This window comes from Moschus berezovskii, chromosome 22 (genome assembly GCF_049115385.1).
Source record: "Moschus berezovskii isolate FMDL1 chromosome 22, NW_MosBer_1.0, whole genome shotgun sequence".
In the NCBI taxonomy this organism is placed as follows: domain Eukaryota; kingdom Metazoa; phylum Chordata; class Mammalia; order Artiodactyla; family Moschidae; genus Moschus; species Moschus berezovskii.
Window position 1 is genome coordinate 6,990,357 of NC_142481.1, and position 19,051 is coordinate 7,009,407.

The 19,051-nt window shown below is 55.4% G+C and overlaps 2 protein-coding genes and 4 non-coding genes across 8 annotated transcripts; 5 read left to right on the top strand and 1 right to left on the bottom strand.

The window, feature by feature from the left end:
* The first annotated feature begins 1,788 nt into the window (after positions 1–1,788).
* On the top strand, positions 1,789–8,140 carry LOC129546482 (Friend virus susceptibility protein 1-like). Its single transcript, XM_055411486.2, has 5 exons — positions 1,789–1,862; positions 3,695–3,732; positions 5,142–5,180; positions 6,111–6,151; positions 6,568–8,140. The coding sequence occupies exon 5, from the start codon at positions 6,614–6,616 to the stop codon at positions 7,442–7,444; it is 831 nt and encodes a 276-aa protein (XP_055267461.1). The 5' UTR covers positions 1,789–1,862; positions 3,695–3,732; positions 5,142–5,180; positions 6,111–6,151; positions 6,568–6,613; the 3' UTR covers positions 7,445–8,140.
* LOC129547386 (small nucleolar RNA SNORD88) lies at positions 3,529–3,619 on the top strand. The gene has a single exon (XR_008684063.1). It is a non-coding gene; the product is annotated as a small nucleolar RNA SNORD88 (small nucleolar RNA).
* LOC129547384 (small nucleolar RNA SNORD88) lies at positions 4,965–5,055 on the top strand. The gene has a single exon (XR_008684061.2). It is a non-coding gene; the product is annotated as a small nucleolar RNA SNORD88 (small nucleolar RNA).
* On the top strand, positions 5,933–6,023 carry LOC129547385 (small nucleolar RNA SNORD88). The gene has a single exon (XR_008684062.1). It is a non-coding gene; the product is annotated as a small nucleolar RNA SNORD88 (small nucleolar RNA).
* Positions 6,407–6,497, top strand: LOC129547383 (small nucleolar RNA SNORD88). The gene has a single exon (XR_008684060.1). It is a non-coding gene; the product is annotated as a small nucleolar RNA SNORD88 (small nucleolar RNA).
* Positions 8,141–9,803: 1,663 nt separating the features above from the next.
* ACP4 (acid phosphatase 4) lies at positions 9,804–14,917 on the bottom strand. Of its 3 annotated transcripts, XM_055411453.2 has the most exons (11): positions 14,816–14,917; positions 14,639–14,743; positions 14,480–14,566; positions 13,327–13,473; positions 12,941–13,039; positions 12,589–12,684; positions 11,349–11,481; positions 11,188–11,270; positions 10,663–10,805; positions 10,248–10,426; positions 9,804–10,172 (listed from the first exon to the last, which is right to left on the bottom strand). In XM_055411453.2, exons 1-11 carry the CDS (start codon positions 14,915–14,917, stop codon positions 10,057–10,059), a joined length of 1,290 nt encoding a protein of 429 aa, XP_055267428.2. In that variant the 3' UTR covers positions 9,804–10,056. The 3 variants fall into 3 exon arrangements, with proteins under 3 accessions (XP_055267428.2, XP_088686364.1, XP_088686363.1); XM_088830238.1 differs by having other exon boundaries at positions 9,804–10,426; XM_088830237.1 differs by having other exon boundaries at positions 9,804–10,486.
* Positions 14,918–19,051: the final 4,134 nt, after the last annotated feature.

The window sequence follows — 19,051 nt, forward strand, 5'->3', positions numbered from 1 at the left end:
CTTTCTGGAACTTTTTTTTTTTTTTTTCCCCAATTTTTCCATCTGAGATTGGGTTTGGAGAAGGAAATGGCAACCCACTCCAGTGCTCTTGCCTGGAGAATCCCAGGGACGGCGGAGCCTGGTCGGCTGCCGTCTATGGGGTCGCACAGAGTCGGACACGACTGAAGCAACTTAGCAGCAGCAGAGATTGGTTTAAACGTGAAATCTGTGGACACAGAAAACCAACTGTACCTTAATCTAGTTAGAGTTTAGTCTGTAGTGTGTGCTTATTAAGTGTTGTTACTGTAACTGTTCCTCTTGTCTCCCACAAAAGGGTCTCCAGTGTATTCATATGTGTCAGACACAGGGTCTATAGCCAACTGGACACAAATCCTAGTCTTTAAGGAGCTGACAACTTGGCTGGGAGGCAATCCCCCCCCAACCCCGCAAAACCCAAAAAATGCCCGCAAGTAGACCTGTTAGGAAAGAAGAGCTATGAAGGAAAAGAAGAGAAGGTCAAGGAGAGCAGTCTGGGAAGGAGAGGGCCTGTTAAATAGAGTGGACAGGCAGGGGCTCCATGCTAAGTTGATCTCTGAGCAGAAACTGGACTGAAGAGAGAGAGCCATGGGGACTGATGGGGAAAGAGTTCCAGGCAGAGGAGACCACAAAAGCAAAGTTCCTGGGGTAGAAATGTCCTTGACAGGACCCGGGAAGACCAGGGAGGCCAACGTGCTGGTGTAGCCTGAGTAAGAAGAGAGAGGAAGGAAAGGTAAGGGCAGAAAGGGAACAGAGCGCAGTCACTCTGGGCCGGTGGGCCACAGTGGGGACTTTGCATTCCTGAGTGAGGCAGAACCAGTGAAGGAAACGCTGTCACTTCTTTAACGTGCAGAGTTTGGGTCTCTTCCTTTTACTTCAGATCAGTCTCCTCACTAGACGGGAGAAAACCCCGCTGATCGGGGGAACCAGCTAAAGCGTGTTCTCTTCACACAAGGGAATACCTAGCTACTGCTTAAGGAATGAGGTCACTCTGTGTACCGATGGGAAGAGACTACGTATGGGACAAACTGGAGTTTTTTTAAAAAAAGCATCTTTACCCATAAAACGTGTGTGTGTGCGCGCGTGTGTCCATAAAATAAAAGTCCACACCAACCTGTTGACATTGGAGACTGTACGCAGTAGGAGGATTGAAGTAGAGGTTTCATTTCATACGTTTAAAAAAAAAAAAAAAAGCTTTTACAATCATGTCAGTTGCAAGACACTCCTCAGATCTCCAACCATACCAAGAATCCAAGTTCCCAGGCGAGCCCGGGCCAGGCGGGACGCCAGCCTTCCAGCCTCTGCCTCGCCCCCACCCCCGCCCATCTCTCACTGCGCAGGCTCGGCCTCGAACTCGGCGCCACGCAGACGCTTTTCCGGAACGCCCCCTTGTCAATCTCCGCGCCGGCCCCGCCTCCTACCGTGTGGCTGGGACTGTCGAGTAGGCCCCGCCCCCTCAGCCGCAGCGCTCACCACTGCCGCGCCGGCAATCCCAGTGGCGTCTCCTTCCGGCCCCGCCCACATTCGAGTAGGGGTCCTTCTCCCCCATGGCCCGCCTCTAGTGCTGTTCACAGAATTGCCTGACTCTAATACAGGATAACGGGCCCCACTATTTGCTTGCTCCCATTTTCTCCGCCTCCCGGGCCAACTTCTCATCTCCTGTTAGGAAGATTCTTACTCTTATTTCCTTCCCCAAGCACCAAAGTACAGTTTCCGACACCGGCGTCTGTGCTGGACGCCCCGGGGCGGGGCCCACCTGGCGCCGCGGGGTGGGCCGTGCGAGCGGCGCGCTCAATAAAGCAGAGCGCGTTGCGGCTGGCACATGCGTTGCGGAGAGGGAGGCTCGGGTGAGCGTTCATCCTTGGCTCCTGTTTGCGGGAGGGCGCGCGTTGGGGACTGGGTCACGCGTGACGTGTGTGCCCGGGGCTGCAGCGGGGGCGGGCACGCCGTGGCGGGGACGGTGTCAGGGCCTTCGTAAGCACTCGGCACCCGCGCCTCGAGCTGATCCCTGAGTGTTCCCTAAGGGGCGGGCAGTGGCTCGCTCGGAGAGGGTGGTGGCTCTTTGGGGGCGCTCAGCGGGTGGAGGAGGAGTCCTGCTGCCGAAGCGAACGCGGACCGCCCGGGCCTGGCCCTCCTTTGCACCGCAGTCTGGCTTTGCCGCGTCTGCCGCCCACGTTTCAGGGCTCCGCCATCTTGTCAATTTCTGGGGGGACTTTGCTGGGTGGGGGGAGGTGGGGGAGGTAGGCTTATGACAGTCTTTCTGCCTGAGGTTTTCCACTCCAGTGTTAGCTTACACGTGCTTTGCTTAGGAAATGGTTCTTATGTATTCTGATTTCATGTGCCTGGCGTGTTTGTGCGATGTAGAACAGAGGCGACGTGGTAGGAAGAGACAGGACCTCGAGGGTTGCTAAGGAAGGAGTGGGATCTCTTAAGTGAATTACTGGGTTGTGTCAGAACGAGAGGGGAGTAGTTGTCGGACAAAGCAAAGGGGGCCTTCGTTCACTTTCAGGAATCATTCTGACACAGTCATTTAAGTATCAGTTTTGTGCTCGCTCAGAACATCAGAGTTTTGTTAAGCGTTAGTTCTGGGCTAATGGGACTTTCTGGATAGCGTTTTCCCGACTCCCGAGCAATACCACACCTCCTCCAAGGAGATCCAGCCCAGGAATAGCTAGCCAATTTTCTATTTCCCCACCACAACCCAGCAAGAATCTCCTCCAGCTTTGTTTCTCCTTTTAGAAAACAGTTAATTTTATCCTGTTGCCTTGTCACAAGTGGAAAGCAGTTTCTCATCCATTCATCACTCTTTTGCCATTGTCCCATGTATTCCCTTTTCATGCCTTTTCGTTGTTAAAATCCCCAAACCTACAGGGAAATAGACGCTTAACAGGACGTTTCACCATGTTTGCTTTTTGTGTACTTCATGTTTTGAAAATAATTTTCTTATTTCATCCAAAACAGTTAACACGGTGTCTCTAGCATTGTTTCTATTTAATGACAACGTCGTCACCATCCTCAATGAGATTAATTCCTTAAGGAGGCCGTCTCCTGTCTGCTCTGTGGTCGTAGTTCCTGGCATTTCCAAAATGTCTTTCACTGTTTTGCTCAAAACTGGTTGCGTTTTAAGGATGTCTGGTGACTGCTTCTGCTGCCTGTACTCCAGGTTTCTCTTTTCCTCCTCATACACCACCCCCCACCCCCTGGACAGTTTCTTCCAAGGGATTTGCATCTTAGCAGCCACTGTTCACGGTCGGTAGCCAGTAGAGTCAATGTTGGAAATCTGCAAAACTGGGCAAGGGGAGTAGTCAGCGGGTTCTCTCCACGTGGTGGGTTTAGGACAGTCTTTATGGACCTGTGACACTGGGGAGGTGAGGGCATCTTGGTGTCACCACAGGGAAGACTGTGGGCATTTGTACCCCGTGATGGATTTTGTTTTTTCCAGTCTCTAGGCACTGTTAGCTTGCTTGGCTTCTGTCCCTGAAGGTGAATGGCCTTGGAACCTGGTTGCAGACCTGGCTCCCGTGATGTCCAGCACTGGGCTCCGATTACCCCCTGAGGACGCAGTGCCCCCAGGACCTTTGACACCTGGGGATCTGAGGGGCCTTGGTTTTGATGTTCTTTGGATCCCCCCCGCAAGACTCTCTTCCCCCACCCTCACCAGATTCTTCCTGTGTTACAGGTGTTTCTTCAAGCTGAGGGGCCACCCACCCCACCTTGGTAAGAACCCTTGCTCCCAGACCCTGACCCACCCAGATCTAAACTATCTCACCCTCATTTGGGGTGACTTTGCATCAAACATCTCTGGGACCTAGTTTATCTGCCAGCAATCATGCAAAGCCCAACTGTCCTGTTCTTGGGCTTAGAGATGTTAGTCAAGTGATTGCTCTCCTGAGCCTCAGTTTCTGTGTCTGTAGAGTGGGTACAATCCATCAGGAGCAGATGCGCCCCAGTCCTCTGCCCAGTTGGGTGGGGGATAGTGATGCCTCCGGTGTTCAAAGGTAAGGTTTGAATATGACAAGGAATATGGATTGCAGAAGGGGAAATATATAATATCCGTGGTATCCATGGGGGTTGGTTCCAGGGCCCCACAGATATGGAGGGCCCAGTGTAAGTTTTTGGGTTTCAGGGAAAAAGACTAATCCAGAGTCTCATTTTCAGACTCAGCAGAAAAGAAGCAGAAAGGCTGGAAGCACTGTCGCTGTCACACTGTAGGGTGGTGGTGGGATTTGTAGACAGTGTACCTTTCAGCAGAGTTCAGGCAGCTTCCCATGAATCATGCATATGTAAACTGATACAGTTGTCAAGTTTATCCTCAATTTGTACAATAGCCACTGTCAAAGATCGTGGTTTATCTGGAGACTGTCTCACACAATGTTTCAAGTTTTGGAGAATGTTTCACAATTGTTTCAACAGCTAAATCATCAAATAGGCATGGGTATGTGTGTTACCTGAAAACAAACAACTGTTCCCAGTTCTAAGAGGGTTTTTTTCCCTTCTGTTCAATGAAGTCTGGGCCTAAATCTGTATTCCCACTAATAAGGTTGACTTGAGATTGATGGAAATAGATTACTTTCTAAATACATACTATGGAGAACTGAAAGTGTAGTCTCTGGGGAGGTTTAGATTCTTGCTGACAAGTACCTAAGGGGGTGAGAAGCTGTCTGCTCTGAAGGGTTAGCTCGGAATGGGGAGTATTAGAGCATCTTTTTGGAAGGGGTCTTCTCTTCATCCAAAGTGGTGTGGGCCGAGAGGGAATTTCTGGGGAAGTGTGGAGCTGGGAGGATGCCTCTTGGGCAGGGATATGTGAAGGGGCTGAGAAGAGGAAGCCCTAAAGGATGTGTAACACCTGTAGATTTCCGAGGCAGCAGAACTGGTGAGCTGGAAGCGTTTTATTCTGCATCAGCCAGTCTGAGGACGGCGGGATTGGGGTGTGGGGTTTGAGGGCACTGGGACCCCCATGATGTCCAGTACTGGGCTCTGATCTCCACTGAGGATACAGTGCACCCCGGGATCTTTGACACCCGGGGGTCTGAGGGGGGTCCCACCTCTAGGGAGAGATGGAGGAGGGGGCATGGTTGCTCCGCACCCCACCAACCTCCAGCTCCCCCACCCCTTACTGTCTGCAGGTGGTTCCTCCAGGAGTTGAGCATCCTGGCCACCCCTCGGTAAGAACAGAAGAGACTGCCCTTGTTATTAATATTGTAATAATCATAATCCAATTTACAATGGCATCAATTTATTAATAAAATGTATAGATTGTGGTAATATTAATGAAGATAGATGCTGAGCAGTTAGTCTGAGCCAGGCCACATTTCTAAGCCCTAGAGTCATCCCCCCAACAACCTCATGATTTGAAATAGGTGCACTTCTGTCACTATTTCACAGCTGAGATGGAGCCACATAAAGGTTGTGGTTTACCCATCCTTGGCTCCTTCTGGCCAGGAGGGGGCTTGTTTCTGCAGCCTCATCCGCATTCGGGGGACTGGGATTGGTGGCTTTCTCTGTCACCCCTCTTCCCTACAGTTGAGGATACAGGACCAAGGAGGAAAGACAGGGCTGGGGTTGGGGGAGGGGGTGTGTGCGCATGCGCACGCGTGCATGCGTGCTGTGGGCCGGCCTCCCCTGAGGTCCCAGGCCCCACCCTGCCTGGACTTGTAGCTAATGCCTCAGCCTATCCTGCTGGGGATCGCCCAGAAGGTGGCCGAGCTGGGGGGGTCCTTGAACAGTCAGCCTTTGCAAGCCACCCCCGAAAGTACTGCATGCTCCCTGAATCCTGTGGCATCTGTTGCAAAGATGGAGGGGTGGTGGTAAGAGGAAGTGGATGCAGGAAGGCCTGGGGTGAGGAACAGGCCAGCCTGGGGTGGGGGGTTGGTTTCCAGAGAGATGTGCTCAGTTGGTGCCAGAAGGGGCCGTGTGGGGGACCCCATGATGTCCAGCACTGGGCTCTGATCTTCTATGCAGACATGGTGCTCCCCCGGGACCTTTGACACCGGGGGTCTGAGGGGTCCCAGACTCTGGGCAAAGGTGGATGGGGATCGTGATTGCTGCACCCCACCAACCTCATCTTCCCCACCCCCACGCCTTCCCATCTGCAGGCAGTTCCTCCAGGAGTCCAGCTGTTCCTTCAGCCCTCCCGGTAAGAACAAGTTTTTAGTGGGTTGGCCAATGCTGGAATCATATGGAACTTATCAAATGTAGAGATGGTGGTGGTGGTGGTATCCGTACAGGCAGACGCTGAGCACTAAACTATGATCCAGGCACAGTGCTAGGCACTAAAGTCATTTAATCTTCACAGTAACCCCGTGGTGGGGGCACGGTGGGTGGTGTAAGATATAAGGGGAACCACTTGGGGTGTGTGGAGCCATCCGGGCTCCTGAAGGGGCCGTCCTTGGGGCCCCCGTGATGTCCAGCACTGGGCTCTGATCTCCCGTGAGGACATGGTGCCCCCCAGGACCTTTGACACCTGGGGGTCTGAGGGGCTCCCCCTCTGGGGAGGGGTAGGGGGAGGGTGACTGTTCCCCTGCCCGATACCCCTCCGTGCCCTTCCCGCAGCTCCGGTGGCCGCGCCCCTCTGGCCTTCCCGCCGCCTGGAGCGGCCATGGCGGGGCGGGGCGACCGCTACTACACGTACACCGAGCTTCTGGCCATCGCGCGGCGCTTCCGGCAGAACCCCAACGAGCTCATGATCAGCTGGATCCTGCGGGTGTATGACCAGGGCGGCCAGGCCCTGTCCCTGAATTCCGGGGAGCTGGCCCTGCTGGGTGACCTGACTGGTGATGCCGTCTTCAACTACCGCTGCAAGGCCCTGCGGGGCGACTGCAAGACGCTGCTCGCCTGGCTGCTGCTGGCCTGGCGCCAGCGCTGGGAGTCCTTCCTGCACTTTGAGGCCACCGAGTTGCCCTTCCGGCCCTGGACCACCATGGAGGAGGGCATCCAGCTGGTACGCGAGCTGGGCATGCTCGACTGGATCTATCGTGAGCCACCGCTCCCCGAGCCCGCCCGGCTGGCGCCAGAGGACCTGCCTTTCACACAGGGCCTGCAGAGGCGCCTGCTGACAGCCGCACCCTCCGAGCTGCGGCTCTCACTGGTCAGCCTGCTGGTCAAGGGCATGACGGTGCTGGAGGCGGTGATGGAGATCCAGACCATCGCCGACGTGGGCCTGCTCTGGCGCCAGAGCCAGCCGGGCCGCGCCAAGCTTATGCTGGGGCCGAACCCCACGCGCAAGGACCTCATGGGCTGGCTGCTGAGCCACGGCGTGCCCAAGGAGCGCGTGGACAAGCAGCCCACCAAGGTCCTCCTGGAGCTGTACATCAAGGAGGCCAAGCGCAGCCGCGGGCACGCCCCCTACGGGCTGGGGGAGGAGCAGCCCCCGCCTCCCCCGTACTCCGACCAGGCGTGCGGGGAGGAGCCACCAGTGCGCCACGACTAGTTGACTCCAGTCCTTGGGACTGGGACTTCGTAGGGGAGACGCAGAGCCTTGGCCTGCGTGTCCGCGGAGCCTCAAAGTGGGGTGGTGTCCTTGCCCCCGGCCACCCCGTGGGCATCACCGGCCGCTGCTGGTGGATAACGCAGCTGGCTGTTGGCAGCTGTTGCAGGATGCAGGGAGAGAGTGTTACATTTCCAGTCTGTTACACTTTAGCCCGATGGGCATGATGGGGTGGGTACACCTTATGCCCCCACCGTTATGCCTCACGCCCCCACCCCCACCCCCCAGGCACTACAGTCCAAGTGGGCGACCCCGCCGCCCACACCATGAAAGCACTTTGAAGTTTGTACCCTTTCTCTTAAGGTTGTTTTTTTTCGGTTTTGTTTTTTTTAATGCAGTATTTTTTTTTATTCTGTGATCTTTAGCAGACAACACTTGTTTTTTAGCGGTGCTCGTTTCCCCCTTTGTGAAGGATTGTCTCTTAAAAGACTTTTTCTTCTGCAATGCCTTTCTCTTAAAATGGAATTTTGTCCTTTGCTCGCTTGCGAAGGGGACGGCCTGTCCCTTCCGGTTTCTCCAGCTGCGTGTGTGGCTAGAGGGTCTGTCACTTCTGGCGAGGGGCACTGTGGCCAAGAATCCCAGCTTTGTGAGGATGGACAGCCCTGGCAGGTGGTACCACACATCCATTAAAAAAAAAAACGTGTCAATCCCTGTGAGCTGTGGTGTTTGGGTGCTGGGGTGAAGCTGGAGCCAGAACCTTCCCCTAGTGAGGCCAGGGGTTGGTTGCATTGTCTTCATTGACCCCACCCCCACCCAACCCCCACTCTAGCTGTCTGCAGAGGAGACCACTGGGCTCTTGGTAGGCCGTGGGAGCTGCTCCCAGCAGCAGGGTTAGGTGAATCAGCTAGAACTTTCCTTGGGTCTTCTATGGGGCTTCCCTGGTGGCTCAGTGGTAAAGAATCTCCCTGCCAATAAAAGACACGGGTTCCATCCCTGGGTCAGGAAGATCCCCCTGGAGGAAGAAATGGCAACCTGATCCAGTATTCTTGCCTGGGAAATCCCATGGACAGTGGAGCCTGGCGGACTACAATCCATGGGATTGGACACAACCGAGCACACTCACATGGATCCATAAGCAAGAGGCTATGTTCCTGCACCCCCTCCGCCCTCCAAGACGATAAAGTGCAGAGAGCATTCCTAACCCTTCCCTGAGGCCCTGTGACTGTCCCGGAACTCCAGGGGCAATGGTGGCCTGCGTGCTCATGACCTGGGCAACCTGGAGGGCCCAGCTTCCCTCCCCCACGATGCTGAGCGGTGGGTAGTGCCAGGGAGGGTGTACTGGTGGCCCCACTTGGGGCAGGAGGAGCATATTCCTGTCTTGTCTAGCTGTGAGGACCCAGCTGTTAACCTCAGCCCTTTTTCTCCCATGCCTGGGGAGTCTGGGTCTGAACACCAGGCCCCTACCCCTGGTCTTCTAACTCTGCCCCATCTAACAGGCACCAAGTGGCATTACAGAGTGCCTGCTGCATACCAGGCTACTTGTACAGTCAGATGGGGTGTCAACACAATGTTGACATGATTGCTGGTGCCCCAGAGTGCTGCTTGCTGTGTGGGGAAGGCAGAGCCTCCTGGGTTGAGGGGTGACACGAAGCCCCACAAGAGCAGGCCTGGCATCACCCAGTCTAGGACAAGCACCCATGAGCCTGCTGTTCATTAGGTGTGCGGTAGGTTCCCTTAGTTCAGTGCCCGCCCACAAATGAAGTTACTGATCTGTACCTTCCACTGGTACCAATGGGACCTCAAGGCAGCCACTGGCTACCATACCTGGCAGTGCTCAGGTGGGATCCCTCCCCCTTCAGATCATCACTGTAGCCGCTGCTATGCTAGGCAGCCCTCTGGCAATGTTACAGGCTCCACCTGCTCTGCTGGTTCCCAGGAGGTTAATTTCAGGGAACGGGGAGTTTTTGCATCAAAGGAAGTGGGGTTCAGTTCACTTGCTTGCGACCTTCAGCTCACCAGGCTTCCCTGTCCATCACCAACTCCCGGAGCTTGCTCAAACTCATGTCCATGGAGTCGGTGATGCCACCCAACCATCACAGGTGGGGGCACAGAGATCAGTTAACCCAGAGTCACGGCCTCCGGACCAGTCCCAGAAAGCTGGCAGTGGGACCAGGCTTTGAATCTCAGTGCTTTCCCAGAAGTGCGTGACCCACAGTGGGGGGCTCACCCAGAGTACAGGTGATGGCACCTAGAAACGGGTTTCCGCACGTACACCCGTGCTCCCAGGCATGTTTAAACACCCACACAGGTATTACCCACAGAAGCACAGGACCACGTAAGTATGCACGTGAGTGTCAAGTATGTATATACACAAGCACTACACAGATTCGTGCAGGAGCGCACGCATGGATAGCCGTCCGCGTGCACCTGCACACAGACGCGTGCACCCTTCAGCCCACACTCATCCACAGGGCCACGTGTGGCTTCCAGGCCTGGGATCCCGCCCCCGCGTTCCCCCGGCGCGCACAGTAAGTCACAGAAGCCAGAGGAGCGGGTGAGCAGATGTGTTGGGATCCAAATTCAGTTGTGGGGGAAGGGGTGCCCGGTTTTCTGGCTCACACGGGGCCCCCCCAGGCCCGCAGGCAGCCAGGTCTCCAGGCCAGCAGGCCCAGCCCCATGCTGAGGGCCGCCAGCACGGCCACAGCCCCAGCCAACAGGGGCACCACGGTGGCTGCGGGGAGAACACGGGGGTGTGAGTCTCGAGACCGGCGCCCCCCACTCCCACCCCAGCGCCGAGGGCCGTCACCTGCGGGGGTGGCAGGCTCGTGGGAGCCGTGGCAGGGGATCCCGTGAGCCGGAGGCCGGGCGAGGGCCGTCAGCTGGCGGAATCGGCTTAGTGGGCAGGGAGCTGGGCACCCGGGAAGGCGGAGAGTCAAGGGCTGACCAGCAGAGTCGTTGCGGTAGAAGAGGGAGACGGTGACATTCCTGAAGGGAGAGAGGAGGTACCTTGGTCCGTCCTCGCCTTCCCTGCCGCTGCGTTTCAATCTGGAGAAGAGCGATTGGATGGAGCACGGCGCCTCTGACTCCTATCCCTGCCAATACGGTCCCTGTAAACGCCTCCTCCAGGCCTGTGCTCGGTCACGCCCGGTACCGGGGTCTCCGTCCCTCCTCCTCTAGAGCGTCCTGGCCCCGCCCATTTCCGGATACCGCCCCCTCCTTACCCTGGGTAGTCGCCATCTGCGCCCTCGCGGTCCGTGTCGCCCGAGCGCCGCCGGAACTCAAAGCCGAGGCAGGCGGCGTAAGGCGGTGTGTGCCCGTCGTAGAGACCCAGGGCCCCCTGGAGGGCCAGGAGAGTGCTGTCGTGCTGCGGGCGGATCCAGGGCTGAGTCGGGGCTCCTCCAGATGGCCCTCAGACCCCTTAGAACAAATACCCCCCCAAACCTCCTCAACCCTGGAGGCAGCCCCACCAGTTAGAGGTGGTCATTTAATAAGTCTGACTGGACAGCTCAGCCAAAAAGCCTGTCCTTCCAGAAGAACTGAATTCTTTCCCGTCATCACATCATCACCTCCCTCCTACCAGATTCCATACCTCTGGTGATATGATCCGGAAGTATGGTTTGGAGATATGTGTTACTCAAGGCATGAGGCTGAAGTTCCACTGGGACCACCAGTCCCCCCTCACCCTAATCCCACCCCCTCCCCATCCCTGTGCCCACATGGTTCTACCTCCCTTCCCGAAGACTTACAGCGGAATACATAACCATCTTGAGTGGTAGCCCCAAGCGCTGCACCCGGGAGAAGTTGGCCAGGATGGCATCTAGCAGGATTCCTAACAGGGCAAGACAGTGTTAAGAACCCTCCAAAGGAATGCGCCTGGGCCTCCCAGCCGCCGGGCTCCACATCTCACCGCCACTCAGCTGGGCCTTCTCCGCTGCCTGGGGTGGGCCCACGTGAGCTCCAATATCCAAAGCTGAGATCTGAGCTAGTGTCTGCAGGACATCTGGGGAGGCCCAGGACGGGAGGGAAAGACCATGGGCTTGCTGGGGAGAGAGGGAGGGGACAAAGTGATGGCGATGTCCTGAGCTCTTCATGCTCCCCTCAGACCCACCGGCGATGCCCCCATCGCTGCAATTCACTCTTCCAACCCTCCTCTGGTGCCCTCATAGGTGAGGTCTGGTTAGGAACGTATGGTGTGGGTAATGTGCTGAGTTGCTTCAGTCCTGTCCAACTCTTTGCGGGCCTATGGACTGTAGCCCACCAGGCTCCTGTGTCAATGGGATTCTCCAGGCAAGGATACTGAAGGGGGTTGCCATGCCCTCCTCCAGGGGATCTTCCCGACCCAGGGATCGAACCCACATCTCTTACCTCTACCTGCACTGGCAGGCGGTTCTTTACCACTAGCGCCACCTGGATGTCCTTGGTGTGGGTAATAGCGATCATTAACTAACCATAGAAATGACCGTTATTCCAGAAGCCCTTATTGGAAACCCTTGGGGCTAGGGCTGTTTCAGAATTAGACATTTGGGGGGGGACTTCCCTGGTGGCCCAGTGGCTAAGACTCCTCACTCCCACTGCAAGGGGTCCAAGTTCGATCCCTAATCAGAGAACTCGATTCCACATGCCACAACTAAGACCTGGTGCAGTCAAATAATTGCTTAATTTAAAAAAAAAATTCAGACGTTTGGAATTTCAGAAAGGTCTGGTGGTGAGGGTAGTATTAATATATACCTCGTAACACATCCAGTAGGGGCTGGGGCAGCCGCCTTAGCCACACACGTTGCTCTTCCCACCATACAATTAGGAATATTCCCATTAAGTGGGTAAGCAAGGACTGCCAGCCTAATGCCGCTTCAGGTCAGCGCGTGGGGCCCAAGCTTTGCCTTTCTGCGCTTTTCCGATTAGGGAACTGGAGGACTGCAACATCAAACACATAGACTGTGTGCCAGGCGCTATTGTAAGCGCATCGTGTGAATTAATCCCTTTTGATCCAAACAGCAACGCCCTTGTCGTTGTATAGATGGGGAAACTGAGGCACTAAAGGTTAAGTGACTAGCCTGAGGGAACACAAGTAGTGAGCGGCAACGCTGGGATTGGAACCCAGGGCCCTTAACGACTTGGCCGGCTGGGTGAATTGGGCAGGGGCCCACCTGGCAAATCAGAGTGTCCAGGACCTTCCACGCCTTGCGCAGCGGCTCCCCGACCAGCGGCAGCCCCGTGAAGTTCTCCAGGCGAGTCAAGAAGTCCTGCAAGCACCGAACCGGGATGGGTGAGCCTGGCAGACGTCAGCGCCCCTAAGGTCCAGCCGTGTCCAGCCGGCCCCGCTGGCCCCGCCCACACGCCGCGCCCCCTTCAGCCTGCCGGCCCCGCCCTGTCCTGTGGGTCCTGCCACATCCCACTGGCCCCGCCCATCCCTGCCGGCCCCGCCCCCTTCAGCCTGCCGGCCCCGCCCTGTCCCGTGGGTCCCTTCCCATCCTGCCGCAGCGGGCCGGCCCGGCTCACCGTCCAGCCCTCCAGGGCGGTCTGGTACTCGGCGGCCTCCGTGGCCTCCCTCAGCAGCTCACGGTATCGGGGACAGCTGCGCGTAGGGAACCTTAGCAGCTGGAGGAGACTGAGGCTCAGAGGGGACCAAAGTGTGACTGGGGCCCGACTGCAGGCAGGGAAGTGGGACTGGGGGGTCCTGTCTGCGGTCCACGCTTTCTCCCAGATATGGCTGAGCAGCGCGGGGTGGGCGGCTCACCCCATCAAGACAACTCAGCCCCAGGGAAGGCATCCTTGCTCTGGTTCCGCGGAGCCCCACCCCCGCACCGCCGTCGGGGCGAGCCTGGTCTCTGAGTCGCCGTCTCTCTCCGTCCCTCCCGCCCCCAGGCCCCGTCCGGCCCCCTGACCTTGTCCTCAGTGACCGGCACCGTGTGCACAGGGATGGGTCTCCAGGTGGCCTCGGAGCGCCCTGGGGCGGCCTCAGGGAACAGCCCCGCCAGGTTGGCCTGAGCACTCTCCAGTGTCCGGTCAAAGTCTGTGCTGCGAATGTACACCTGGATGGGGGGTGAGAGGACAGGCCAGAGGACCACTGTCGGGGTCATAGGTCAACTAGAGCAGCAGACCAAAAGCTCAGGGTCGAAGGTCAGGTGTTAGGGGTCAAAACTCAGGGCAGGTTCAAGGACCTGGCCTTCAACATTAGAAGCCGGTATCGAGGGTCAGAGGTCAATGTCAAGAGCAGTTGGGGTGGGAACTTGGGTGGACACAGGATTAAGGGGATCAGCTGAGCCAATGAAATTCGGAAAGGAAGATCAGAGGTGGAGGTGGAAAGTTTGAGGTCAACAGGAGGAGGGCAGGTTGGAGGTCATGAGATCAGGTCAGCAGGAATGGTCCTATGGTCATCTGTCAGGAGACAGAGGAAGATATAGAAAAGTCAGATTTGATGAAGGGTAGCAGTACTATTGCCTAGAAAATCCCATGGATGGAGGAGCCTGGTAGGCTGTAGTCCATGGGGTCGCTAAGGGTCGGACACAACTGAGCGACTTCACTTTCACTTTTTACTTTCACACATTGGAGAAGGAAATGGCAACCCACTCCAGTGTTCTTGCCTGGAGAATCCCAGGGACGGGGGAGCCTGGTGGGCTTCCGTCTATGGGGTCACACAGAGTCGGACACGACTGAAGTGACTTAGCAGCAGCAGCAGAGGTCAAAGGTTGGAGTCAGAGGGCAGGTAGAATCAATGAGGGCCAAAGACAGAATCAATCAAGTTTCGAAGTCAGAGGGTCTGGCTGGAGTCAGTGAGAGTCAGAACACAGAGGTGGAGACCAGAAAATAAAAGTCAGAGCTGATGCAAGTCAGAGGTCAAGATGTGACTCAGATCAAGATGGAGTCAGGGGTCAGTGTGGGTTAGTTGGCGGTTCAGGGGTCAGAGATCAGACCTAAGGCTCAGGTCAGGTGGATGGGGGTTCAAGGGCCAGAGATGGAGGCCCAGGGAGGCTCTGGAGTCAGTAGAGGTCAGAGGTGAGAGGTCACAAGGTAGGGTGAAGGTCAGCATGGCTGTACCTCTTCCCGCCGGTACTCGGGGCTCAGAAAGTCCTTGTAGCGGCTCCTCAGGAAGCGGCCCAGCTCCAGCTGCTGGCGGACCCCCTCCTGGGGACAGAGCCGGCTCAGCGGACCCCTCCCCACCCCACCCCACCCGTTGCTTCATCCCCAGCGTCTCACCTCAGTCAGCTGGCCCAGGCCACGTGGCCACAGGGTGGATGCAACCTCCTTGTGCGGGTCAGTGGGGTAAGAGGCCAGCGGGGCCCGGTCGCCATGGCGGAACACCTGGGGAGGGGACCAGGTCAGGGCCAGCCTGAGGGACGTGAGGGGGCCGGGCCTGGGCAGGGGGCACCTCACCACTGCCACGAAGACCAGGGGTCCTTCCGTCAGGGCCGGGGGCAGCAGCAGCAGCAGCAGAAGAGGTCCGGCGGGGTGGCCCTGAAACCCTGGCCTGGCCATCTCCATACAGCCAGACGCTGAGCTCAGCGCACTGTCTGCGCCGCAGCCCCACCTGCTCATTACCCCCGCCCCAGCACCCCCACCAGAAGAGCAGGTCCCAGCACGCCTCCCCCTGGATCCAGAACCCCCGATCCCCCAGGGCCTCTGTCAGCCATGGATTCATGGGAGATGAGTCTGTTTAATCTTTCCCGCAACCCCAGGAGATGCTGATCTGATTGCCTCTGTCTCCATGGTGCGGATGGGGAAACTGAGGCACCGCCAGGGTAGGCAGTCTGCCTGAGGGAACACAGCTAGTGAGAGGCAGAGCTGGGATCTGAACCTCGTGCCCTGAGAGTGGGCACAGAGAGAGGGAGACCCCCACCCCTGCCCCCCATTCTAGACCCTGCCCTCTCATCCCTCCCTGCTCTGCCTGCTGAGTCTGCTCTTCTCACCTCTTCAATGTTGGAGTTCTCTGAGGCTCTCTTGGACTTCCTGGTGATTTCATCTTCTTTCAGTGCCACTCACAGCTGGCCAAAGCCAACGTGGCCCAGACGCTGAACCCCCATACCCTGGAGTTGGGACAGGTTGGGTTCAAACCCCAGCTTTGCCACATATAAAGCTGTGTGATTTGGGGCAAGTTACTGCCCCTCTCTGTGCCTCTGTTTCTCATTCATAAAATGGGTCCAAACATGGTCTGTACCTCAGAGAGGTTCTTTGAGGACTGACAAACTCTAATAGATTGGGAGCCCCACTAGCTCAGTGGTAATCTGCCTACCAATGCAGGAAATGTAGGAGACACAGGTTTGATCCCTGGGTTGGGAAGATCCCCCCGAGGAAGGAATGGCATCCCACTCCAGAATTCTTGCCTGAAAAATCCCATGGACAGAGGAGCCTGGTGGACTACAGTCCATGGGGGTCACAAAAAGTTAGACACAACTAAGCCACTGAGCACTCACGCAATGCGATGCAATATATTCGACACTTACTCCAAGGGTTTGCAGAGTAAATGCTCAATAGTGTCAGTGATTTATTGCTGTGTAACAGATCACTCTAAAACATAATGAGGACTTCCCTTGTGGCGCAGTGGATAAGAATCCACCCGCCAATGCAGGGATATGGCTTCCATCTTCGATCCCTAGTCTGGGAAGATTCCACATGCCCCAGAGCAACTAAGCCTGTGCGCCAAGGAACTAGATCCCCGCATGCCACAGCTAAAGATCCTGTGTACCTCAGCTAAGCCCTGGCACACCCAAATAAATAAATAAAATAAAGGAGCCCACAGAGAGCTCCCTGGTCTCTCCCATCACAAGAGGACACATCAAGTAACTGGCCATCTGTGAACCAAGAAGCCGGCTCTCACCAAACACCGAATCTGCCAGGACCTTGATCTCTGAATCTCCAGCTTCCAGAACTAGGAGAAAGAGATTTGTGTTGTTTAGAAGCCACCTCATCTATGGTATTCTGTTAGAGCGGCCCAAACAGATTAAGACAAGCCCCAACTCAAGAACCTTAACGTAATCATTGCTGCAAAGTCCCTTAAACCATGTGGGGGTTCTGGGGGTTGGGGTGTGGGCAGTTTGGGGTTATGACTCAGCCCACCACACAAGTAAATAAGGGGTGGCCCGCCCCACCCCTCTGACCCACTTTCCACCCTTCTCAATCTTGTTCTGTGCCTTTAAGGAAGCCATCCACCTTCGGCACCATCCTGGCCCTTCTGCTCTCTGGATCCCCTTAGGGTCAGCCAGTGAGGGGAGCGGGAACTCCGAGGATGGTGCTGGCTGTAAAATAGCTTTCTTAGGGGAGGACCCTGTCCCTTGAGGGTCTGGTGACATGGCTCTCACCTCTTGATGCCTATGTGTGTGTGTGCTAAGTCACTTCAGTCGTGTCCAACTCTTTGCAACTCTATGGACTGCAGCCCATCAGGCTCCTCTGTCCATGGAGATTCTCTAGGCAAGAATACTGGAGTGGGTTGCAATGCCCTCCTTCCCAACCCAGGGATCTAACCTATGTCTCCTATGGCTCCTGCATTGCAGGCGGATCCTTTACAGCTGAGCCACCGGGGAAGCCCCCTTGATGCCTAGGTATATGTACTGATTCACTAGGGCTGCCGTAACAAACAAACTGGCTGGTTTAGGCACCAGAAATTAATTAATTAAACAAAATATTTATCCGTTTATTTGGCTGTGTTGCGTCTTAGCTGTAGTGTGTGGGCCTCTGCCTAGTTGTGGCGTGCAGGTTTAGTTGCCCCGAGCTTGTGGGATCTTAGTTCCCTGACCAGGGATCAATGCAGAGTCCCCTGCATTGGAAGGCATATTCTTAACCACTGGACCACCAGGGAAGTCCCTAGCCATCAGAAATTTATTGTCTCACAGTTCTGGAGGCCAGGAGTGAGTCTGAAATCAAGGTGTCAGCAGGAAGTCGGTCCCTCCTGGGAGGAAGGATCGGTTCTCCCTAGCTTCCAGGGTCGCTGACAGTCCCTGGCTTTCGGGAGCATCACTCCCGTCTCTGTCAAAACGTGGGCTTCTCTGTATGTGTCTGTCTCTGGGTCTCTTCTCTTCTTATAAGGTCACCAGCTACGATCTGATCTTGATTTACATCTGCAAAGACCCTAGTTTCAAATGAAGTCACATTCACGGGTACCAGGGGAGAGGACTTGAACTGACCTTTGGGGGGGATTCAGTTCAATTCCTACTGGGTGGCATCAGCGCCCCGATTTTTCTAAGCTCAGCACTGCACCATCCCTCCAGCTGTAAGCACGAACCCTGCATCCAATTCTCTCCAGTCAAACCTTTCTGATCTGCACCTACCACTTTCTGCTGCAACACTGAGACAGAACATCCTTCCAGATTTTTCAACACATATATTTTTTTAATGTTATTTATTTGCTCTGCCGAGCTGTATGCAAGATCTTAGTTCCCCAACCAGGGATCAAACCTGTGTTCCCTGCATTGGGAGCGCAGAGTCTCACCTGCTTTGGGAGCACAGTCTTAACCACTGGACCGTCAGGGAAATTCCAACACACATTTTGGAAATATTTGTGTGCTTTTAACTGAAATGAGATCCTGCAATTTTGTAATGATCTCCTACTTTCCACGTCAACAATACTTTCACCTCATCTAATAGCCACTCTCAGAGGACCCACATGTCTTCCCAAATATCATGTACAGCTGATATATCCAAGCCAGAACCCAGTTCAAAATCATCCATTGAACCTGGTAATGTGTCTCTTATGGATTTGCTCAAGTAGAGCAAGCCCATGTGCCTTGGGTGTTTTTCTTTTGTTTTGTTTGGGGACACAGACTTCTTGGAGAGACCCTGCCAGTTTCCCTGTTGAATGTCTTACCTTCTCGGTAAAGTACCATTTCACAGCTGATTCTTGTCATTTCCAGGTTTTATCTTGTATGAATTCACTGGAAACTCTAGATTAGCAAGTACTGAATCATTGCTTCTAGGTGTGTGTATCACATAGCTTATAATTTTAAATCCAGAAAGGTACTCATCTGGGCCTTCCCTGGCAGTCCAGTGGTTAAGAAGCCACACTTCCACTGCAGGGGTCATGGGTTTGATCCCTGGTTGGGAAAAGAAGTGCAGTGCGCTGTGGCCATTTAAAAACTAGAAAAAAAACAAATATAAAAAACTACTCAGCCAGGTAGATGCTTTTTTTTTTTTTTGCTTTTACTTTTCATTTTTTTTTACAAACTAGAAAATTTGCCTAAGGCCACCCCACTCACAGGTGCCAGAGCTGGGATTCCAACTCATCCCATTGGCCCCCCTGCCCCAGCAGGAGTTCCTCCCTAGCCCACCCTCCCGTTCCTCCTGTCTCCAGCCTCCAGGCTGCTCTCTGCTCACAGCTGACACAGGAAAACAGAGAACTATCAACTCGATCAGCCACAGTTGGGAATGTGCATGTTCTCAGACTCAAACTGTAGCCACTCTGTAGAGACGGAATCGTGGGTGATGAGGGCTGACTGCACTGGTATCTCTGTCCTCCATATCGCTCCTAACCTCAAAATTAGTCCTGAAGGATGGACCCAAAGAGATTCAGGCGACTACAGACACCACCTGCTGAGAAGGAGGGCTGGTGGCGTAAACAACAGGGACCACAGGAGGGCCATGGGAGTCCCAGGCGCATCACTGAGCCCATGGCCCAGAGAC

Coding starts and splice junctions, on each gene's coding strand:
- LOC129546482 (XM_055411486.2), top strand. CDS start 6,614: ATGGCGGGGCGGGGCGACCGCTACTACACGTACACCGAGCTTCTGGCC.
- ACP4 (XM_088830237.1), bottom strand. CDS start 14,917: ATGGCCAGGCCAGGGTTTCAGGGCCACCCCGCCGGACCTCTTCTGCTG. Junction 13,040..13,326: donor TGCCGGTCACTGAGGACAAG/GTCAGGGGGCCG, acceptor AGTCTCCTCCAG/CTGCTAAGGTTCCCTACGCG. Junction 10,487..10,662: donor GCAGATGGCGACTACCCAGG/GTAAGGAGGGGG, acceptor GCTCTTCTCCAG/ATTGAAACGCAGCGGCAGGG.